We start from the raw sequence: 23,596 nt of genomic DNA on the forward strand, positions 1-23,596 counted from the left end.
GTACAGGATCAGGAGGGGCCGGGATGTCTGCAGTGTAATAATATCACATGTTATGGATGATACATGGTGCAGGGTCAGGAGGGGAGGGATGCCTGCAGTGTAATAATATCACATGTTATGGATGATACACGGTACAGGGTCAGGAGGGGACGGGATGTCTGCAGTGTAATAATATCCCATGTTATGGATGATACATGGTACAGGGTCAGGAGGGGACGGGATGTCTGCAGTGTAGTGATATCACATGTTATGGATGATACATGGTACAGGGTCAGGAGGGGCCGGGATGTCTGCAGTGTAATAATATCACGTTATGGATGATACATGGTACTGGGTCAGGAGGGGCCAGGATGTCTGCAGTGTAATAATATCACATGTTATGGATGATACATGGTGCAGGGTCAGGAGGGGCAGGGATGTCTGCAGTGTAATAATATCACATGCTATGGATGATACATGGTACAGGGTCAGGAGGGGCCGGGATGTCTGCAGTGTAATAATATCACATGTTATGGATGATGGATGTTACAGGGTCAGGAGGGGCCGGGATGTCTGCAGTGTAATAATATCACATGTTATGGATGGTACATGGTACAGTGTCAGGAGGGGCCGGGATGTCTGCAGTGTAATAATATCACATGTTATGGATGATACATGGTACAGTGTCAGGAGGGGCCGGGATGTCTGCAGTGTAATAATATCACATGTTATGGATGATACATGGTACAGGGTCAGGAGGGGCCGGGATGTCTGCAGTGTAATAATATCACATGTTATGGATGATACATGGTACAGGGTCAGGAGGAACCGGGATGTCTGCAGTGTAATAATATCACATGTTATGGATGATACATGGTACAGGGTCAGGAGCGGCCGGGATGTCTGCAGTGTAATAATATCACATATTATGGATGATACATGGTACAGGGTCAGGAGGGGTCGGGATGTCTACAGTGTATTAATATCACATGTTATGGATGATACATGGTACAGGGTCAGGAGGGGCCGGGATGTCTGCAGTGTAATAATATCACATGTTATGGATGATACATGGTACAGGGTCAGGAGGGGCCAGGATGTCTGCAGTGTAATAATATCACATGTTATGGATGATACATGGTACAGGGTCAGGAGGGGCCGGGATGTCTGCAGTGTAGGGATATCACATGTTATGGATGATACATGGTACAGGGTCAGGAGGGGCCGGGATGTCTGCAGTGTAATAATATCACATGTTATGGATGATACATGGTACAGGGTCAGGAGGGGCCGGGATGTCTGCAGTGTAATAATATCACATATTATGGATGATACATGGTACAGGGTCAGGAGGGGCCGGGATGTCTGCAGTGTAATAATATCACATCTTATGGCTGATACATGGTACAGGGTCAGGAGGGGCGGGATTTCTGCAGTGTAATAATATCACATGTTATGGATGATACATGGTACAGGGTCAGGAGGGGGTCGGGATGTCTGCAGTGTAATAATATCACATGTTATGGATGATACATGATACAGGGTCAGGAGGGGCCCGGGATGTCTGCAGTGTAATAATATCACATTATGGATGATACATGGTACAGGGTCAGGAGGGGCCGGGATGTCTGCAGTGTAATAATATCACATGTTATGGATGATACATGGTACAGGGTCAGGAGGGGCTGGGATGTCTGCAGTGTAATAATATCACATGTTATGGATGATACATGGTACAGGGTCAGGAGGGACAGGGATGTCTGCAGTGTAATAATATCACATGTTATGGATGATACATGGTACAGGGTCAGGAGGGGCCGGGATGTCTGCAGTGTAATAATATCACATGTTATGGATGATACATGGTACAGGGTCAGGAGGGGCTGGGATGTCTGCAGTGTAATAATATCACATGTTATGGATGATACATGGTACAGGGTCAGGAGGGGCCGGGATGTCTGCAGTGTAATAATATCACATGTTATGGATGATACATGGTACAGGGTCAGGAGGGGTCGGGATGTCTGCAGTGTAATAATATCACATGTTATGGATGATACATGGTACAGGGTCAGGAGGGGTCGGGATGTCTGCAGTGTAATAATATCACATGTTATGGATGATACATGGTACAGGGTCAGGAGGGGCCGGGATGTCTGCAGTGTAATAATATCACATGTTATGGATGATACATGGTACAGGGTCAGGAGGGGCTGGGATGTCTGCAGTGTAATAATATCACATGTTATGGATGATACATGGTACAGGGTCAGGAGGGACAGGGATGTCTGCAGTGTAATAATATCACATGTTATGGATGATACATGGTGCAGGGTCAGGAGGGGGTCGGGATGTCTGCAGTGTAATAATATCACATGTTATAGATGATACATGGTACAGGGTCAGGAGGGGCCGGGATGTCTGCAGTGTAATAATATCACATGTTATGGATGATACATGGTACAGGGTCAGGAGGGGCCGGGATGTCAGCAGTGTAATAATATCACATGTTATGGATGATACATGGTGCAGGGTCAGGAGGGGCCGGGATGTCTGCAGTGTAATAATATCACATGTTATGGATGATACATGGTCAGGAGGGGCCGGGATGTCTGCAGTGTAATAATATCACATGTTATGGATGATACATGGTACAGGGTCAGGAGGGGCCGGGATGTCTGCAGTGTAATAATATCACATGTTATGGATGATACAAGGTACAGGGTCAGGAGGGGCCGGGATGTCTGCAGTGTAATAATATCACATGTTATGGATGATACATGGTACAGGGTCAGGAGGGGCCGGGATGTCTGCAGTGTAATAATATCACATGTTATGGATGATACATGGTGCAGGGTCAGGAGGGGCCGGGATGTCTGCATTGTAATAATATCACATGTTATGGAGGATACATGGTACAGGGTCAGGAGGGGACGGGATGTCTGCAGTGTAATAATATCACATGTTATGGATGATACATGGTACAGGGTCAGGAGGGGCCGGGATGTCTGCCGTGTGATAATATCACATGTTATGGATGATACATGGTACAGGGTCAGGAGGGGCTGGGATGTCTGCAGTGTAATAATATCACATGTTATGGATGATACATGGTGCAGGGTCAGGAGGGGCCGGGATGTCTGCAGTGTAATAATATCCCATGTTATGGATGATACATGGTACAGGGTCAGGAGGGGACGGGATGTCTGCAGTGTAATAATATCACATGTTATGGATGATACATGGTACAGGGTCAGGAGGGGCCGGGATGTCTGCAGTGTAATAATATCACATGTTATGGATGATACAAGGTACAGGGTCAGGAGGGGCCGGGATGTCTGCAGTGTAATAATATCACATGTTATGGATGATACATGGTACAGGGTCAGGAGGGGCCGGGATGTCTGCAGTGTAATAATATCACATGTTATGGATGATACATGGTGCAGGGTCAGGAGGGGCCGGGATGTCTGCATTGTAATAATATCACATGTTATGGAGGATACATGGTACAGGGTCAGGAGGGGACGGGATGTCTGCAGTGTAATAATATCACATGTTATGGATGATACATGGTACAGGGTCAGGAGGGGCCGGGATGTCTGCCGTGTGATAATATCACATGTTATGGATGATACATGGTACAGGGTCAGGAGGGGCTGGGATGTCTGCAGTGTAATAATATCACATGTTATGGATGATACATGGTGCAGGGTCAGGAGGGGCCGGGATGTCTGCAGTGTAATAATATCACATGTTATGGATGATACATGGTACAGGGTCAGGAGGGGCCGGGATGTCTGCAGTGTAGTGATATCACATGTTATGGATGATACATGGTACAGGGTCAGGAGGGGCCGGGATGTCTGCAGTGTAATAATATGACGTTATGGATGATACATGGTACTGGGTCAGGAGGGGCCAGGATGTCTGCAGTGTAATAATATCACATGTTATGGATGATACATGGTGCAGGGTCAGGAGGGGCAGGGATGTCTGCAGTGTAATAATATCACATGCTATGGATGATACATGGTACAGGGTCAGGAGGGGCCGGGATGTCTGCAGTGTAATAATATCACATGTTATGGATGATACATGGTACAGGGTCAGGAGGGGCCGGGATGTCTGCAGTGTAATAATATCACATGTTATGGATGGTACATGGTACCGGGTCAGGAGGGGCCGGGATGTCTGCAGTGTAATAATATCCCATGTTATGGGTGATACATGGTACAGTGTCAGGAGGGGCCGGGATGTCTGCAGTGTAATAATATCACATGTTATGGATGATACATGGTACAGGGTCAGGAGGGGCCGGGATGTCTGCAGTGTAATAATATCACATGTTATGGATGATACATGGTACAGGGTCAGGAGGGGCAGGATGTCTGCAGTGTATTAATATCACATGTTATGGATGATACATGGTACAGGGTCAGGAGGGGCCGGGATGTCTGCAGTGTAATAATATCACATGTTATGGATGATACATGGTACAGGGTCAGGAGGAACCGGGATGTCTGCAGTGTAATAATATCACATGTTATGGATGGTACATGGTACAGGGTCAGGAGCGGCCGGGATGTCTGCAGTGTAATAATATCACATATTATGGATGATACATGGTACAGGGTCAGGAGGGGTCGGGATGTCTACAGTGTATTAATATCACATGTTATGGATGATACATGGTACAGGGTAAGGAGGGGATGGGATGTCTGCAGTGTAATAATATCACATGTTATGGATGATACATGGTACAGGGTCAGGAGGGGCCGGGTTGTCTGCAGTGTAATAATATCACATTATGGATGATACATGGTACAGGGTCAGGAGGGGCCGGGATGTCTGCAGTGTAATAATATCACATGTTATGGATGATACATGGTACAGGGTCAGGAGGGGCTGGGATGTCTGCAGTGTAATAATATCACATGTTATGGATGATACATGGTACAGGGTCAGGAGGGACAGGGATGTCTGCAGTGTAATAATATCACATGTTATGGATGATACATGGTACAGGGTCAGGAGGGGCCGGGATGTCTGCAGTGTAATAATATCACATGTTATGGATGATACATGGTACAGGGTCAGGAGGGGCCGGGATGTCTGCAGTGTAGGGATATCACATGTTATGGATGATACATGGTACAGGGTCAGGAGGGGCTGGGATGTCTGCAGTGTAATAATATCACATGTTATGGATGATACATGGTACAGGGTCAGAAAGGGACAGGGATGTCTGCAGTGTAATAATATCACATGTTATGGATGATACATGGTGCAGGGTCAGGAGGGGGTCGGGATGTCTGCAGTGTAATAATATCACATGTTATAGATGATACATGGTACAGGGTCAGGAGGGGCCGGGATGTCTGCAGTGTAATAATATCACATGCTATGGATGATACATGGTACAGGGTCAGGAGGGGCCGGGATGTCAGCAGTGTAATAATATCACATGTTATGGATGATACATGGTGCAGGGTCAGGAGGGGCCGGGATGTCTGCAGTGTAATAATATCACATGTTATGGATGATACATGGTACAGGGTCAGGAGGGGCCGGGATGTCTGCAGTGTAATAATATCACATGTTATGGATGATACATGGTACAGGGTCAGGAGGGGCCGGGATGTCTGCAGTGTAATAATATCACATGTTATGGATGATACATGGTACAGGGTCAGGAGGGGACGGGATGTCTGCAGTGTAATAATATCACATGTTATGGATGATACATGGTACAGGGTCAGGAGGGGCCGGGATGTCTGCAGTGTAATAATATCACATGTTATGGATGATACAAGGTACAGGGTCAGGAGGGGCCGGGATGTCTGCAGTGTAATAATATCACATGTTATGGATGATACATGGTACAGGGTCAGGAGGGGCCGGGATGTCTGCAGTGTAATAATATCACATGTTATGGATGATACATGGTGCAGGGTCAGGAGGGGCCGGGATGTCTGCATTGTAATAATATCACATGTTATGGAGGATACATGGTACAGGGTCAGGAGGGGACGGGATGTCTGCAGTGTAATAATATCACATGTTATGGATGATACATGGTACAGGGTCAGGAGGGGCCGGGATGTCTGCCGTGTGATAATATCACATGTTATGGATGATACATGGTACAGGGTCAGGAGGGGCCGGGATGTCTGCAGTGTAATAATATCACATGTTATGGATGATACATGGTGCAGGGTCAGGAGGGGCCGGGATGTCTGCAGTGTAATAATATCCCATGTTATGGATGATACATGGTACAGGGTCAGGAGGGGACGGGATGTCTGCAGTGTAATAATATCACATGTTATGGATGATACATGGTACAGGGTCAGGAGGGGCCGGGATGTCTGCAGTGTAATAATATCACATGTTATGGATGATACAAGGTACAGGGTCAGGAGGGGCCGGGATGTCTGCAGTGTAATAATATCACATGTTATGGATGATACATGGTACAGGGTCAGGAGGGGCCGGGATGTCTGCAGTGTAATAATATCACATGTTATGGATGATACATGGTGCAGGGTCAGGAGGGGCCGGGATGTCTGCATTGTAATAATATCACATGTTATGGAGGATACATGGTACAGGGTCAGGAGGGGACGGGATGTCTGCAGTGTAATAATATCACATGTTATGGATGATACATGGTACAGGGTCAGGAGGGGCCGGGATGTCTGCCGTGTGATAATATCACATGTTATGGATGATACATGGTACAGGGTCAGGAGGGGCTGGGATGTCTGCAGTGTAATAATATCACATGTTATGGATGATACATGGTGCAGGGTCAGGAGGGGCCGGGATGTCTGCAGTGTAATAATATCCCATGTTATGGATGATACATGGTACAGGGTCAGGAGGGGCCGGGATGTCTGCAGTGTAATAATATCACATGTTATGGATGATACATGGTGCAGGGTCAGGAGGGGCCGGGATGTCTGCATTGTAATAATATCACATGTTATGGAGGATACATGGTACAGGGTCAGGAGGGGCCGGGATGTCTGCAGTGTAATAATATCACATGTTATGGATGATACATGGTACAGGGTCAGGAGGGGCCGGGATGTCTGCAGTGTAGTGATATCACATGTTATGGATGATACATGGTGCAGGGTCAGGAGGGGCAGGGATGTCTGCAGTGTAATAATATCACATGCTATGGATGATACATGGTACAGGGTCAGGAGGGGCCGGGATGTCTGCAGTGTAATAATATCACATGTTATGGATGGTACATGGTACCGGGTCAGGAGGGGCCGGGATGTCTGCAGTGTAATAATATCCCATGTTATGGGTGATACATGGTACAGTGTCAGGAGGGGCCGGGATGTCTGCAGTGTAATAATATCACATGTTATGGATGATACATGGTACAGGGTCAGGAGGGGCCGGGATGTCTGCAGTGTAATAATATCACATGTTATGGATGATACATGGTACAGGGTCAGGAGGGGCAGGATGTCTGCAGTGTATTTATATCACATGTTATGGATGATACATGGTACAGGGTCAGGAGGGGCCGGGATGTCTGCAGTGTAATAATATCACATGTTATGGATGATACATGGTACAGGGTCAGGAGGAACCGGGATGTCTGCAGTGTAATAATATCACATGTTATGGATGATATATGGTACAGGGTCAGGAGCGGCCGGGATGTCTGCAGTGTAATAATATCACATATTATGGATGATACATGGTACAGGGTCAGGAGCGGCCGGGATGTCTGCAGTGTATTAATATCACATGTTATGGATGATACATGGTACAGGGTCAGGAGGGGCTGGGATGTCTGCAGTGTAATAATATCACATGTTATGGATGATACATGGTACAGGGTCAGGAGGGGCCAGGATGTCTGCAGTGTAATAATATCACATGTTATGGATGATACATGGTACAGGGTCAGGAGGGGCCGGGATGTCTGCAGTGTAATAATATCACATATTATGGATGATACATGGTACAGGGTCAGGAGGGGCCGGGATGTCTGCAGTGTAATAATATCACATCTTATGGCTGATACATGGTACAGGGTCAGGAGGGGCGGGATTTCTGCAGTGTAATAATATCACATGTTATGGATGATACATGGTACAGGGTCAGGAGGGGCCGGGATGTCTGCAGTGTAATAATATGACATGTTATGGATGATACATGGTACAGGGTCAGGAGGGGACGGGATGTCTGCAGTGTAATAATATCACATGTTATGGATGATACATGGTACAGGGTCAGGAGGGGCCGGGATGTCTGCAGTGTAGGGATATCACATGTTATGGATGATACATGGTACAGGGTCAGGAGGGGCTGGGATGTCTGCAGTGTAATAATATCACATGTTATGGATGATACATGGTACAGGGTCAGGAGGGACAGGGATGTCTGCAGTGTAATAATATCACATGTTATGGATGATACATGGTACAGGGTCAGGAGGGGCCGGGATGTCAGCAGTGTAATAATATCACATGTTATGGATGATACATGGTGCAGGGTCAGGAGGGGCCGGGATGTCTGCAGTGTAATAATATCACATGTTATGGATGATACATGGTACAGGGTCAGGAGGGGCCGGGATGTCTGCAGTGTAATATCACATGTTATGGATGATACATGGTACAGGGTCAGGAGGGGACGGGATGTCTGCAGTGTAATAATATCACATGTTATGGATGATACATGGTACAGGGTCAGGAGGGGCCGGGATGTCTGCAGTGTAATAATATCACATGTTATGGATGATACAAGGTACAGGGTCAGGAGGGGCCGGGATGTCTGCAGTGTAATAATATCACATGTTATGGATGATACATGGTACAGGGTCAGGAGGGGCCGGGATGTCTGCAGTGTAATAATATCACATGTTATGGATGATACATGGTGCAGGGTCAGGAGGGGCCGGGATGTCTGCATTGTAATAATATCACATGTTATGGAGGATACATGGTACAGGGTCAGGAGGGGACGGGATGTCTGCAGTGTAATAATATCACATGTTATGGATGATACATGGTACAGGGTCAGGAGGGGCCGGGATGTCTGCCGTGTGATAATATCACATGTTATGGATGATACATGGTACAGGGTCAGGAGGGGCTGGGATGTCTGCAGTGTAATAATATCACATGTTATGGATGATACATGGTGCAGGGTCAGGAGGGGCCGGGATGTCTGCAGTGTAATAATATCACATGTTATGGATGATACATGGTACAGGGTCAGGAGGGGTCGGGATGTCTGCAGTGTATTATTACATGGTTCTGGGTCAGGAGGGGCCGGGATGTCTGCAGCGTATTATTACATGATCCTGGGTCAGGAGGAGCCGGGATGTCTGCAGTGTATTATTACATGTTATTCCATGGTTCTGGGTCAGGAGGAGCCGGGATGTTTGTAGTGTATTATTACATGTTATTACATGGTTCTGGGTCAGGAGGCCCGGGATGTCTGCAGTATATTACATGGTTCTGGGTCAGGAGGGGTGACAGTAACACTAGGAGACATGTTAAGGTTTTGAGCTTTTGTTTTATTATAAAAATTAAGTCTTAGTTACAGCTGAGGACGCGGTGACGTCTCTTACACACGAGAAATATATAATAACCGCCTGATATGAGCGCCCGGCGCTGACCAAATGTTGGCCAAAATCATAAAAACCGTCCGTACGTCCTTGTGCAGACCTGTCGTACCAGCGGCGGCCACCGAAACGTGTGACCCCGCCCCCCACTCTGGGAGCCACGCCCCCTTTACACTGTGCGTCAGAGGCTTTGGTCACTGGAAATCTAATTGGTCCTAACGATACTGACACACGCAGAGTGGGCGGCGGCCACCGCGTCACACAACACTGGTGTACTGTCTCTACAGCGCCCCCCTCCTGACCACAGGTCGTGTGCGGTACTGCAGTTATATCACTTCAATGGAGCAGAGCTGCAATACCAGACACAACCTACAGGCACGGGGGGGCGCTGTGTCATGTAAGACAATTATAGCAACTCGTTGCATTAAAGGGACATGATCCCCCCGTAACAGCTCATCTATGGCAGCATCACTCCACCGCGTGACTAGTGGTGAGCGGAGGTACTGCACGGACATATACTCCTATATACACAGGTACGCGGTGTAGAAAAATCACAACGTTACATGTTATAAATACAAAGTATCTACACGGAATGAACATTCGCAGCTTTCAGGAAAATATAAACTTCTGCTCCTCTCCAGACGCCGGAGGGGGGGCGCCAAATAGAAAAGGAACAATCCCCCCCCCCATTACAACAGCTTAGTGGTCTGGCCCGGAGCTCAGTTCTATTAGTGGTTGGGAATGAACCATTACAGAATAGGGGGTGCACAGGTGCACATCCGATGGCGTCCTATAACCGTGTAGCTTGGATCGTGGGTCGTGGCAGCAGTGGACTTCCCCTTTAATTCTTGCATTAAAAAAAAAACAGTTTAAAAACTTTGTCCGGCCCATACGGAGCCCCCCGGATCCGCTTTGGCTTCTTTTTGGCGTCGCGGCTCCTCGGATTTAAGGCATTTAGTGTGTAAATGTTCATTTTTGTAAAAAATAGATAATTCTATATATTTATATATTTGTACAATATACGGGCGGAGGGGGGCGTGTCCTTTATACAACAGCTTAGACGTCTGATGAGGGGGAGGGGCTATGAAAATATATAAATATCTTTATGTACAAGTCCGTGGCTCCGCCCCTCCCCCCGGGAGCAAAAAAAATAAAAAAACTGTACATGAAATTAAAACCATGGGAGGAGCCGGGGCACAGGGGGCGGGGCTCACGAGGAGTCAGTGCAGGGGGAGGGGGGTGGCGGGTACAGATGATGGGAGTAGCTGCGCTCCGTGTATGGAGACGGGGGACAACTCTCCTCAGCGGACAGGTACTGGCTGCGCGGCGTCGGGGGAGGGGGCACCGGCTCAGAGTCGTAGTTCAGGTCGCTGGTGTAACCTTTAGCGGTGGCCGACATGAGGCGGTGGCTCGGGGTGTAGTCACTGTCACAGACGTCCGTGCTGCATGGCGTAGTGGGAGGAGCAAAATGACGGTAACTGTACGGCCTGTAACTGCGGAGAGAGAGGGAAAGGGGTCAACAGGTGTCACCCAACAGACACTAATCACACCTCACACTGCTGTGCTCTGTGCTCTCTGCAGCCAGTGTTATGTATTGTCCCTGGAGAGATGTGTAATCAGACTTCACACTGCTGTGCTCTCTGCAGCCAGTGTTATGTATTGTCCCTGGAGAGATGTGTAATCAGACCTCACACTGCTGTGCTCTGTGCTCCCAGCAGCCAGTGTTATGTATTGTCCCTGGAGAGATGTGTAATCAGACCTCACACTGCTGTGCTCTGTGCTCTCTGCAGCCAGTGTTATGTAATGTCCCTGGAGAGATGTGTAATCAGACCTCACACTGCTGTGCTCTGTGCTCTCTGCAGCCAGTGTTATGTATTGTCCTGGAGAGATGTGTAATCAGACCTCACACTGCTGTGCTCTGTGCTCTCTGCAGCCAGTGTTATGTATTGTCCCTGGAGAGATGTGTAATCAGACCTCACACTGCTGTGCTCTGTGCTCTCTGCAGCCAGTGTTATGTATTGTCCCTGGAGAGATGTGTAATCAGACCTCACACTGCTGTGCTCTGTGCTCTCTGCAGCCAGTGTTATGTATTGTCCCTGGAGAGATGTGTAATCAGACCTCACACTGCTGTGCTCTGTGCTCTCTGCAGCCAGTGTTATGTATTGTCCCTGGAGAGATGTGTAATCAGACCTCACACTGCTGTGCTCTGTGCTCTCTGCAGCCAGTGTTATGTATTGTCCCTGGAGAGATGTGTAATCAGACCTCACACTGCTGTGCTCTGTGCTCTCTGCAGCCAGTGTTATGTACTGTCCCTGGAGAGATGTGTAATCAGACCTCACACTGCTGTGCTCTGTGCTCTCTGCAGCCAGTGTTATGTACTGTCCCTGGAGAGAAGTGTAATCAGACCTCACACTGCTGTGCTCTGTGCTCTCTGCAGCCAGTGTTATGTACTGTCCCTGGAGAGATGTGTAATCAGACCTCACACTGCTGTGCTCTGTGCTCTCTGCAGCCAGTGTTATGTACTGTCCCTGGAGAGATGTGTAATCAGACCTCACACTGCTGTGCTCTGTGCAGCCAGTGTTATGTATTGTCCCTGTAGAGATGTGTAATCAGACCTCACACTGCTGTGCTCTGTGCTCTCTGCAGCCAGTGTTATGTATTGTCCCTGGAGAGATGTGTAATCAGACCTCACACTGCTGTGCTCTCTGCAGCCAGTGTTATGTACTGTCCCTGGAGAGATGTGTAATCAGACCTCACACTGCTGTGCTCTGTGCTCTCTGCAGCCAGTGTTATGTATTGTCCCTGGAGAGATGTGTAATCAGACCTCACACTGCTGTGCACTGTGCTCTCTGCAGCCAGTGTTATGTACTGTCCCTGGAGAGATGTGTAATCAGACCTCACACTGCTGTGCTCTGTGCAGCCAGTGTTATGTATTGTCCCTGGAGAGATGTGTAATCAGACCTCACACTGCTGTGCTCTGTGCAGCCAGTGTTATGTACTGTCCCTGGAGAGATGTGTAATCAGACCTCACACTGCTGTGCTCTGTGCTCTCTGCAGCCAGTGTTATGTATTGTCCCTGGAGAGATGTGTAATCAGACCTCACACTGCTGTGCTCTGTGCTCTCTGCAGCCAGTGTTATGTTTTGTCCCTGGAGAGATGTGTAATCAGACCTCACACTGCTGTGCTCTGTGCTCTCTGCAGCCAGTGTTATGTATTGTCCCTGGAGAGATGTGTAATCAGACCTCACACTGCTGTGCTCTGTGCTCTCTGCAGCCAGTGTTATGTATTGTCCCTGGAGAGATGTGTAATCACACCTCACACTGCTGTGCTCTGTGCTCTCTGCAGCCAATGTTATGTATTGTCCCTGGAGAGATGTGTAATCAGACCTCACACTGCTGTGCTCTGTGCTCTCTGCAGCCAGTGTTATGTACTGTCCCAGGAGAGATGTGTAATCATACCTCACACTGCTGTGCTCTGTGCTCTCTGCAGCCAATGTTATGTATTGTCCCTGGAGAGATGTGTAATCATACCTCACACTGCTGTGCTCTGTGCTCTCTGCAGCCAGTGTTATGTATTGTCCCTGGAGAGATGTGTAATCAGACCTCACACTGCTGTGCTCTGTGCTCTCTGCATCCAGGGTTATGTATTGTCCCTGGAGAAATGTGTAATCTGACCTCACACTGCTGTGCTCTCTGCAGCCAGTGTTATGTATTGTCCCTGGAGAGATGTGTAAGCAGACCTCACACTGCTGTGCTCTGTGCAGCCAGTGTTATGTATTGTCCCTGGGGATATGTGTAATCAGAGCTCACACTGCTGTGCTCTATGCTCTCTGCAGCCAGTGTTATGTATTGTCCCTGGAGAGATGTGTAATCAGACCTCACACTGCTGTGCTCTGTGCTCTCTGCAGCCAGTGTTATGTACTGTCCCTGGAGAGATGTGTAATCAGACCTCACACTGCTGTGCCCTGTGCTCTCTGCCGCCAGTGTTATGTATTGTCCCTGGAGAGATGTGTAATCAGACCTCACACTGCTGTACTCTGTGCTCTCTGCAGCCAGTGTTATGTATTGTCCCTGGAGAGATGTGTAATCAGACCTCACACTGCTGTGCTCTGTGCAGCCAGTGTTATGTACTGTCCCTGGAGAGATGTGTAATTAGACCTCACACTGCTGTGCTCTGTGCTCTCTGCAGCCAGTGTTATGTATTGTCCCTGGAGAGATGTGTAATCAGACCTCACACTGCTGTGCTCTGTGCTCTCTGCAGCCAGTGTTATGTATTGTCCCTGGAGAGATGTGTAATCAGACCTCACACTGCTGTGCTCTGTGCTCTCTGCAGCCAGTGTTATGTATTGTCCTTGGAGAGATGTGTAATCAGACCTCACACTGCTGTGCTCTGTGCTCTCTGCAGCCAGTGTTATGTATTGTCCCTGGAGAGATGTGTAATCAGACCTCACACTGCTGTGCTCTGTGCAGCCAGTGTTATGTACTGTCCCTGGAGAGATGTGTAATCAGACCTCACACTGCTGTGCTCTGTGCTCTCTGCAGCCAGTGTTATGTATTGTCCCTGGAGAGATGTGTAATCAGACCTCACACTGCTGTGCTCTCTGCAGCCAGTGTTATGTACTGTCCCTGGAGAGATGTGTAATCAGACCTCACACTGCTGTGCTCTGTGCTCTCTGCAGCCAGTGTTATGTATTGTCCCTGGAGCACAGAGCACAGCAGTGTGAGGTCTGATTACACATCTCTCCCCGGGGACAATACATAACACTGGCTGCAGAGAGCACAGAGCACAGCAGTGTGAGGTCTGATTACACATCTCTCCAGGGACAATACATAACACTGGCTGCAGATAGCACAGAGCACAGCAGTGTGAGGTCTGATTACACATCTCTCCAGGGACAATACATAACACTGGCTGCAGAGAGCACAGAGCACAGCAGTGTGAGGTCTGATTACACATCTCTCCAGGGACAATACCTAATGCTGGCTGCACAGAGCACAGCAGTGTGAGGATACGTCCCAATACAATCCTGGAACTACTGACAATTTTTCCTTTAGCATTTTCTGATCTCTGCTTTCTTGCAACAAGTTAAAACTTTCCTATTTACATCCTGAGACTGAGGCTTCACCTTTCACAGCTGAGGGTTTGTCACATGTGAATCCTCTGCAATTCTCTCTGCTCCTGACTATCTGTTACAATGTGTCAGAGTGGATACAACTGTGACAAACCCTCATCTGTGACCAGTAGAATTCAGTCTAATTACAGAGGGAAGGGAGATCTGGAGTGAGCAGAGGTGGTGACCCCTGACCCCGGGGGGCTCATTACCTGTAGGAGCGGTGCGTGGACGGGCTGTTGGAGGAGTATCCGAACTCCATGGTGTAGTGTGATCGCTCCGTGGCCGGGGAGGGGGGAGGATTCAGGATCTGGAGGAAGGAAGGAAGAGTCAGAGAGAAGAGGTCACACACCCACGACCCCTGACCTTAGGCAGGGTCACTCACCGGTGGGAAGTAGGTCCCTTTGGTGCTGGCGGAGCTGCTGGAGGAGGCTCCGGTCACGTGTGCGCGGTCGTACGGTGGCCCGCTGCTTCCTCCCATGATGCTCAGCGAGCTGATAACCGTTTTGCCGCGCGACATTCCTGCAGGAGACAATGAGCGGGAGGCGAAGGGTTAATCCACAATCACACGACTGGCACATTGTAACGGAGCGCAGAGCGTGGCACCCACCTGGCAGGGAGCTGGTCAGGGAGCTGGGGTGCGGCACATACCCCAGGGGCACCGAGGCCGGACCATGCACCACGTAGTCGTTAGCCATGGTCTCCCCGTCACCCTTCATCCTGGGGCACAGCACCCGCTGGCACACAAAGTAGACTCCGCCCACCACGAAGACGGTGAGGATGACCCCGATGATGGAACCGATGGTGTTGGTGGAGGGCGGAGGCGGCTCCTCTGTGGGATCTGTAGGGAACAAGACATGTGATCAGGAGGAGGCGGAGATAATGCAGAGGGGCGGGGCTTATAGGACCAGAACTTACAGCAGCCCAGTTTATCGGTTCTGTCACTGCAATCCCGGTTCTGGTCACATCGCTGGTGCTTCCCGACGCACTGACCGTTACCACAATGGAACTGCTCCGGACTGCAGATCTCTGAGCGAGGAGAGAGAAAAAGTTATATCGTAATGCTACAGCTCAATGCACAGAGCACAGCAGGGTGAGGACACAATCTAAGATACAAATCCATACATCACACACATCTCCAGAGACAACACATAACACTGGCTGCAGAGAGCACAGAGCACAGCAGTGTGAGGTCTGATTACACATCTCTCCAGGGACAATACAGAACACTGGCTGCAGAGAGCACAGAGCACAGCAGTGTGAGGTCTGATTACACATCTCTCCAGGGACAATACAGAACACTGGCTGCAGAGAGCACAGAGCACAGCAGTGTGAGGTGTGATTACACATCTCTCCAGGGACAGTACATAACACTGGCTGCAGAGAGCACAGAGCACAGCAGTGTGAGGTCTGATTACACATCTCTCCAGGGACAATACATAACACTGGCTGCAGAGAGCACAGAGCACAGCAGTGTGAGGTCTGATTACACATCTCTCCAGGGACAATACAGAACACTGGCTGCAGAGAGCACAGAGCACAGCAGTGTGAGGTCTGATTACACATCTCTCCAGGGACATTGCATAACACTGGCTGCAGAGAGCACAGAGCACAGCAGTGTGAGGTCTGATTACACATCTCTCCAGGGACAGTACATAACACTGGCTGCAGAGAGCACAGAGCACAGCAGTGTGAGGTCTGATTACACATCTCTCCAGGGACAATACATAACACTGGCTGCAGAGAGCACAGAGCACAGCAGTGTGAGGTCTAATTACACATCTCTCCAGGTACAAAACATAACACTGGCTGCAGAGAGCACAGAGCACAGCAGTGTGAGGTCTAATTACACATCTCTCCAGGGACAGTACATAACACTGGCTGCAGAGAGCACAGAGCACAGCAGTGTGAGGTCTGATTACACATCTCTCCAGGGACAATACATAGCACTGGCTGCAGAGAGCACAGAGCACAGCAGTGTCAGGTCTGATTACACATCTCTCCAGGGACATTACATAACACTGGCTGCAGAGAGCACAGAGCACAGCAGTGTGAGGTATGATCACACATCTCTCCAGGGACAATACATAACACTAGCTGCAGAGAGCACAGGGCACAGCAGTGTGAGGACACGCCCCCAGTCCTGCTGCTACTAGGCGGTTATGATAAGACACTTACCTTCGCAGTTGACCTCGTCGGACTTGTCCTGGCAGTTGACCTCCCCGTTGCAGCGGAGGGCGGAGTCTATGCACTGGCCGCTGGCGCAGATGTACTGGGTGCTGGTGCACTTGGGGCAGTTCTGTTCGTCGCTGTTGTCCACGCACTCCATGAAGCCGTCGCAGCGCCACTCGTTGGGGATGCAGTCGATCTCTCCGGTGTAACAGGTGAAATGCTGCGGGGAGCAGGTGGGGGGGTCTGCAAGGGATCGAGGGGTTAGTGTTGAGCAATCATCCTCTGGGGTGCAGGGGCTGGGGTGGGGGTCACTCACCGGAGCAGATCAGCTCATCGTCCTTCAGCACCAGGTGCAGGGGGCAGGAGCAGCGGGTGGTGCCGTCTCCCTTCACGATACAGATGTGGGAGCAGCCGCCATTGTCCTGGGCGCAGGGGTGATCCTCTAAAAGACAGAGAACCCGTCAGCATATCCTGCCGCGTCCAATCAGCACCCAGCGGCCGGTCACGTGACTCACTGTATTCCTTGTCGCTCATCTCGGTCACGGCGTGGATGTCGGTCAGGAAGGGGATTCGGGCCTGGATCTTAGTGCGCCCCTCGCGCCCCGTTTTGTCGATGCGCTCGATCATCTGCTGCTGGCGGTCGATCCAATACAAATGGTTCCCGAAAACCGTGAGTCCGACCGGCTGCAGCACGTTGGAGTCTTCCAGCACGATCCGGTTCCCTCCTATAGGACCAGACCCTTCCGTTACTGTATTACCTTATATTACACAGCAGGGGGCGCTCTATTACACCTCACGTCCCTTCTTACCGGACAAGTCGCTGCTCTCGATCCGCCTCAGGTCCGAGTCGGCCCAGAAAAGCTTCCCCATCTTATTATCCAGAGCCAGCGCAATGGGTTTACTGAGCCCGGTGAAGAACAGAACCTCCCGCTCCGTCCCGTCCAGTGCGGCGCGCTCGATTTTGGCGGAGCGCTCCTGTAGGTTGGTGAAATACATGTACCTGCGGAGAGAGAGATCCAGAAGAATCAGTACCAGGCCGGGCGTGCATGTGATTATTACCCCACCACGACCTCTGACCCCCCCGCTCACCCTCGCTCGGGGTTGACCAGGATGGCTCTGGGTCGGTCCTGCTCTCCCTTCAGGACGATCCCTACGGCGCGGCCGTCCATGCGGGTGACGTTGATGACGTTTGTGGCCTCGCAGGTCCAGTAGATCAGGCGGCTGTAGATGTCCAGGCTCATGTCGTAGGGCTGCAGGTCCAGGTTCTGGTTGGGGTTGGGGTTGGACACGACGGTCACATTCTGCAAACAGAAAACACGATAATGTTAGAAGAGAACACGCAGCGCGGATTGCAGCAGAGACGCTTTGTGGCGGTTCTCACCTCGCTGCCGTCCTCCAGGGCTCTGCGGATGCTCTGCCGGGAGTCGATCCAGTACAGGTGCCGGTCCACTGGGTCGTAGTCGATGGCGCGGACGTTGCGCAGGTTGTGGATGGGGAGGATGATGTCCGGGCTCTGCTGCTCGTCTATCACCATCCTGTTGATGGCGTTCTTCTGGCTGAAGAGCAGGAATGCGCTGGGAGCTGTAGAGAGGTCATATGTTATATACGATACACGATGCAGATAATAAGCCCCTCCCCCCCCCGGCACTCCCCCGCCGCTCACCGCTACACGTCTTGTTGTCCTCGTTCAGGGAGTAGTGCACGGGGCAGCCGCACGAGTATCCGCTCCCGGGGGAGGCCAGGCACAGGTGCGAGCAGTGGCCATTGCCGGACACACACTCGTTCCATCCCGACTGGCGGGACGAGTGGAAGACCAGGATGTCCATGACGTAGTCCAGGTGCCCCTGGATGATGGTGCGGTTCTGCCCGCTGGTCTTGTTGGCCCGCTCAATGCTGCGGCGGCTCCAGTCCGTCCAGTAGATGAAGTCCTGGTACTGGGTGAGGCCGAAGGGGTGCGGCAGGTCGTCGGCGATGACCTCGCGCTCTTGTCCCAGCATATTGGAGGACTCGATGAGATTGGTGTCCAGATCCGTCCAGTAGAGGCGCCGCTCCGCGTAGTCGATGGTCAGACCGTTGGCGCGGCCCACGTTGGGCACCAGGGTGATGCGCTCGCTCCCGTCCATCGCTGCACGGTCAATCTTAGGCTTCCCTCCCCACTCAGTCCAGTACATAAACCTGCAGAGGAGACATGGTAAGTGCAGCTCTGGCTGTGACTAGAGTCTCACCATGGTAAGTGCAGCTATGTGTGTGACCGGAGGATAAGATGGTGTGTGCAGCCCTGTGTGTGACCGGAGGATAAGATGGTGTGTGTGCAGCCCTGTGTGTGACCAGAGGATAAGATGGTGTGCGTGCAGCCCTGTGTGTGACCAGAGGATAAGATGGTGTGTGTGCAGCCCTGTGTGTGACCGGAGGATAAGATGTTTGTGTGCAGCCCTGTGTGTGACCAGAGGATAAGATGGTGTGCGTGCAGCCCTGTGTGTGACCAGAGGATAAGATGGTGTGTGTGCAGCCCTGTGTGTGACCAGAGGATAAGATGGTGTGTGCAGCCCTGTGTGTGAGCGGAGGATAAGATGGTGTGTGCAGCCCTGTGTGTGAGCGGAGGATAAGATGGTGTGTGTGCAGCTCTGTGTGTGACCAGAGGATAAGATGGTGTGTGCAGCTTTGTGTGTGACCGGAGGATAAGATGGTGTGTGCAGCCCTGTGTGTGACCGGAGGATAAGATGGTGTGTGCAGCCCTGTGTGTGACCAGAGGATAAGATGGTGTGTGCAGCCCTGTGTGTGACCAGAGGATAAGATGGTGTGTGTGCAGCCCTGTGTGTGACTGGAGGATAAGATGGTGTGTGCAGCCCTGTGTGTGACCGGAGGATAAGATGGTGTGTGCAGCCCTGTGTGTGACCAGAGGATAAGATGGTGTGTGCAGCCCTGTGTGTGACCGGAGGATAAGATGGTGTGTGCAGCCCTGTGTGTGACCGGAGGATAAGATGGTGTGTGCAGCCCTGTGTGTGAGCGGAGGATAAGATGGTGTGTGCAGCCCTGTGTGTGAGCGGAGGATAAGATGGTGTGTGCAGCCCTGTGTGTGAGCGGAGGATAAGATGGTGTGTGTGCAGCTCTGTGTGTGACCAGAGGATAAGATGGTGTGTGCAGCTTTGTGTGTGACCGGAGGATAAGATGGTGTGTGCAGCCCTGTGTGTGACCGGAGGATAAGATGGTGTGTGTGCAGCCCTGTGTGTGACCAGAGGATAAGATGGTGTGTGCAGCCCTGTGTGTGACCGGAGGATAAGATGTTTGTGTGCAGCCCTGTGTGTGACTGGAGGATAAGATGGTGTGTGCAGCCCTGTGTGTGACTGGAGGATAAGATGGTGTGTGCAGCCCTGTGTGTGACTGGAGGATAAGATGGTGTGTGCAGCCCTGTGTGTGACTGGAGGATAAGATGGTGTGTGCAGCCCTGTGTGTGACCAGAGGATTAGATGGTGTGTGCAGCTTTGTGTGTGACTGGAGGATTAATGTGTGTGGGACCCTCTGATGACGCACCCCTCTGCTGGGTCCAGGGCGAGTGCCCGTGGGCTGTCCAGGTCCTTCCACACCAGGATCTGCCGGTGGAGGCCGTCCAGCTTGGAAACCTCAATGCGATTGGTTCCGGTGTCGGCCCAGTACAGGTTCTTCCCTAACCAGTCCACGGCCATGCCTTCTGGGTAATCTAACCCGAACTGTACCACGTGCTCCAGGGCGCTGCCGTTCATGTAGGCGCGACTGATGGTCTGTAAGAGAGGAGTCACAGGACTTAGACCAACGTGGATGAAAGGGGAGAATATACGGACTACTCAGACCGCAGCTTTGGATGTGACTGGAGTACACCATATTCACCTTCAGACTGATGTCGGTCCAGTAGATCCTGTTGTCCACCACATCGAAGTCCAGTGCGGAGGCCTCCTTGACGCCGGTGAGCGGGATGGCCACGTTGTTGTTGTTGGTCTCCAGGGAGATGCGTCGGATGTCGGCGCGGCGGGAGAAGAGGAGGAAGGCCTCGGGCACGATGCAGGTCCTCATGTCACTGATGAGCTCCAGGCCAATGGGACAGGCGCAGCGCAGGCCCTGGGGCCGGTACAGGCAGAGGTGCGAGCAGCCGCCATTGCCCTCCGCACAGGCGTTACTCCCGGACGTGCGCTGGATGGTGGTGGCTTTCAGTCCCATCAGGTCGGGCAGCTGATCTATGATGACCTCCCGCTCGCCCGTCTGCTTGTGCACCCGCTCAATGCTGCGCCGCTGCCAGTCCGTCCAGTACACAAAGTCACCCAGCAACGTGAAGCCAAAGATATGCGGCAGCTTGTCCTCCACCAGAACCCGCCGACCCGTCCCGTTAGTGGTCATCACCTGCAAGACACAAATATAGTCCTGAGTGCAGAGCTGAGGGTGCGTTACAGTGTAACCCGTACACACACCCCAACCCCCCTCCATCTCCTTATAGAGTGTAAGCTCTTGTGATCAGGACCCTCACCCCAACCCCCCTCCATCTCCTCAGAGTGTAAGCTCTTGTGATCAGGACCCTCACTCCTCCTGTGTCCTCCATCTCCTCAGAGTGTAAGCTCTTGTGATCAGGACCCTCCCTCCTCCTGTGTCCTCTCCATCTCCTCATAGAGTGTAAGCTCTTGTGATCAGGACCCTCACTCCTCCTGTGTCCTCTCTCTCCTCATAGAGTGTAAGCTCTTGTGATCAGGACCCTCACTCCTCCTGTGTCCTCCATCTCCTCATAGAGTGTAAGCTCTTGTGATCAGGACCCTCCCTCCTCCTGTGTCCTCTCTCTCCTCATAGAGTGTAAGCTCTTGTGATCAGGACCCTCCCTCCTCCTGTGTCCCCTCTCTCCTCATAGAGTGTAAGCTCTTGTGATCAGGACCCTCCCTCCTCCTGTGTCCTCTCTCTCCTCATAGAGTGTAAGCTCTTGTGATCAGGACCCTCCCTCCTCCTGTGTCCTCTCCATCTCCTCATAGAGTGTAAGCTCTTGTGATCAGGACCCTCCCTCCTCCTGTGTCCCCTCTCTCCTCATAGAGTGTAAGCTCTTGTGATCAGGGCCCTCACTCCTCCTGTGTCCTGTATCTCCTCATAGAGTGTAAGCTCTTGTGATCAGGACCCTCCCTCCTCCTGTGTCCCCTCTCTCCTCATAGAGTGTAAGCTCTTGTGATCAGGACCCTCCCTCCTCCTGTGTCCTCTCTCTCCTCATAGAGTGTAAGCTCTTGTGATCAGGACCCTCACTCCTCCTGTGTCCTGTATCTCCTCATAGAGTGTAAGCTCTTGTGATCAGGGTCCTCACTCCTCCTGTGTCCCCTCTATCTCCTCATAGAGTGTAAGCTCTTGTGATCAGGGCCCGCACTCCTCCTGTGTCCCCCCCTCTCTCTCCTCATAGAGTGTAAGCTCTTGTGATCAGGACCCTCACTCCCCTCCATCTCCTCATAGAGTGTAAGCTCTTGTGATCAGGACCCTCACTCCCCTCCATCTCCTCATAGAGTGTAAGCTCTTGTGATCAGGACCCTCACTCCTCCTGTGTCCCCTCATAGAGTGTAAGCTCTTGTGATCAGGGCCCGCACTCCCCTCCATCTCCTCATAGAGTGTAAGCTCTTGTGATCAGGGCCCGCACTCCCCTCCATCTCCTCATAGAGTGTAAGCTCTTGTGATCAGGGCACGCACTCCTCCTGTGTCCCCCCCTCTCTCTCCTCATAGAGTGTAAGCTCTTGTGATCAGGACCCTCACTCCCCTCCATCTCCTCATAGAGTGTAAGCTCTTGTGATCAGGACCCTCACTCCCCTCCATCTCCTCATAGAGTGTAAGCTCTTGTGATCAGGACCCTCACTCCTCCTGTGTCCCCCTCTCTATCTCCCCATAGAGTGTAAGCTCTTGTGATCAGGACCCTCACTCCTCCTGTGTCCTCTCTCTCCCCATAGAGTGTAAGCTCTTGTGATCAGGACCCTCCCTCCTCCTGTGTCCCCTCTCTCCTCATAGAGTGTAAGCTCTTGTGATCAGGACCCTCCCTCCTCCTGTGTCCCCTCTCTCCTCATAGAGTGTAAGCTCTTGTGATCAGGACCCTCACTCCTCCTGTGTCTCCCTCTCTCCTCATAGAGTGTAAGCTCTTGTGATCAGGACCCTCACTCCTCCTGTGTCCCCTGTATCTCCTCATAGAGTGTAAGCTCTTGTGATCAGGACCCTCACTCCTCCTGTGTCCTCTCTATCTCCTCATAGAGTGTAAGCTCTTGTGATCAGGACCCTCACTCCTCCTGTGTCCTCTCTATCTCCTCATAGAGTGTAAGCTCTTGTGATCAGGACCCTCACTCCTCCTGTGTCCTCTCTATCTCCTCATAGAGTGTAAGCTCTTGTGATCAGGACCCTCACTCCTCCTGTGTCTCCCTCTCTCCTCATAGAGTGTAAGCTCTTGTGATCAGGACCCTCCCTCCTCCTGTGTCCTCTCTATCTCCTCATAGAGTGTAAGCTCTTGTGATCAGGACCCTCACTCCTCCTGTGTCTCCTCTATCTCCTCATAGAGTGTAAGCTCTTGTGATCAGGACCCTCACTCCTCCTGTGTCCTCTCTATCTCCTCATAGAGTGTAAGCTCTTGTGATCAGGACCCTCACTCCTCCTGTGTCCTGTATCTCCTCATAGAGTGTAAGCTCTTGTGATCAGGACCCTCCCTCCTCCTGTGTCCCCTCTCTCCTCATAGAGTGTAAGCTCTTGTGATCAGGACCCTC

General features: G+C 51.1%; 1 protein-coding gene across 3 annotated transcripts in view; it reads right to left on the reverse strand.

The window, feature by feature from the left end:
• Positions 1–9,514: 9,514 nt before the first annotated feature.
• Positions 9,515–23,596, reverse strand: part of LRP6 (LDL receptor related protein 6) — a 47,657-nt gene continuing 33,575 nt past the window's right edge. For all 3 annotated transcript variants that reach the window (XM_072144865.1, XM_072144867.1, XM_072144866.1), the window contains exons 8-21: positions 20,730–21,236; positions 20,397–20,623; positions 18,529–19,040; positions 18,247–18,446; positions 17,955–18,166; positions 17,675–17,865; positions 17,381–17,590; positions 17,182–17,307; positions 16,872–17,108; positions 15,612–15,722; positions 15,304–15,534; positions 15,079–15,215; positions 14,906–15,003; positions 9,515–11,076 (exon numbers count right to left, since the gene is read on the reverse strand). In XM_072144865.1, the coding sequence (XP_072000966.1) occupies positions 10,794–11,076; positions 14,906–15,003; positions 15,079–15,215; positions 15,304–15,534; positions 15,612–15,722; positions 16,872–17,108; positions 17,182–17,307; positions 17,381–17,590; positions 17,675–17,865; positions 17,955–18,166; positions 18,247–18,446; positions 18,529–19,040; positions 20,397–20,623; positions 20,730–21,236 (3,282 nt within the window). In that variant the 3' untranslated portion in view covers positions 9,515–10,793. The remainder of the gene's footprint in view (positions 11,077–14,905; positions 15,004–15,078; positions 15,216–15,303; positions 15,535–15,611; positions 15,723–16,871; positions 17,109–17,181; positions 17,308–17,380; positions 17,591–17,674; positions 17,866–17,954; positions 18,167–18,246; positions 18,447–18,528; positions 19,041–20,396; positions 20,624–20,729; positions 21,237–23,596) is intronic.

The sequence above is a fragment of the Engystomops pustulosus genome, chromosome 4 (genome assembly GCF_040894005.1).
Source record: "Engystomops pustulosus chromosome 4, aEngPut4.maternal, whole genome shotgun sequence".
In the NCBI taxonomy this organism is placed as follows: Eukaryota; Metazoa; Chordata; class Amphibia; order Anura; family Leptodactylidae; genus Engystomops; species Engystomops pustulosus.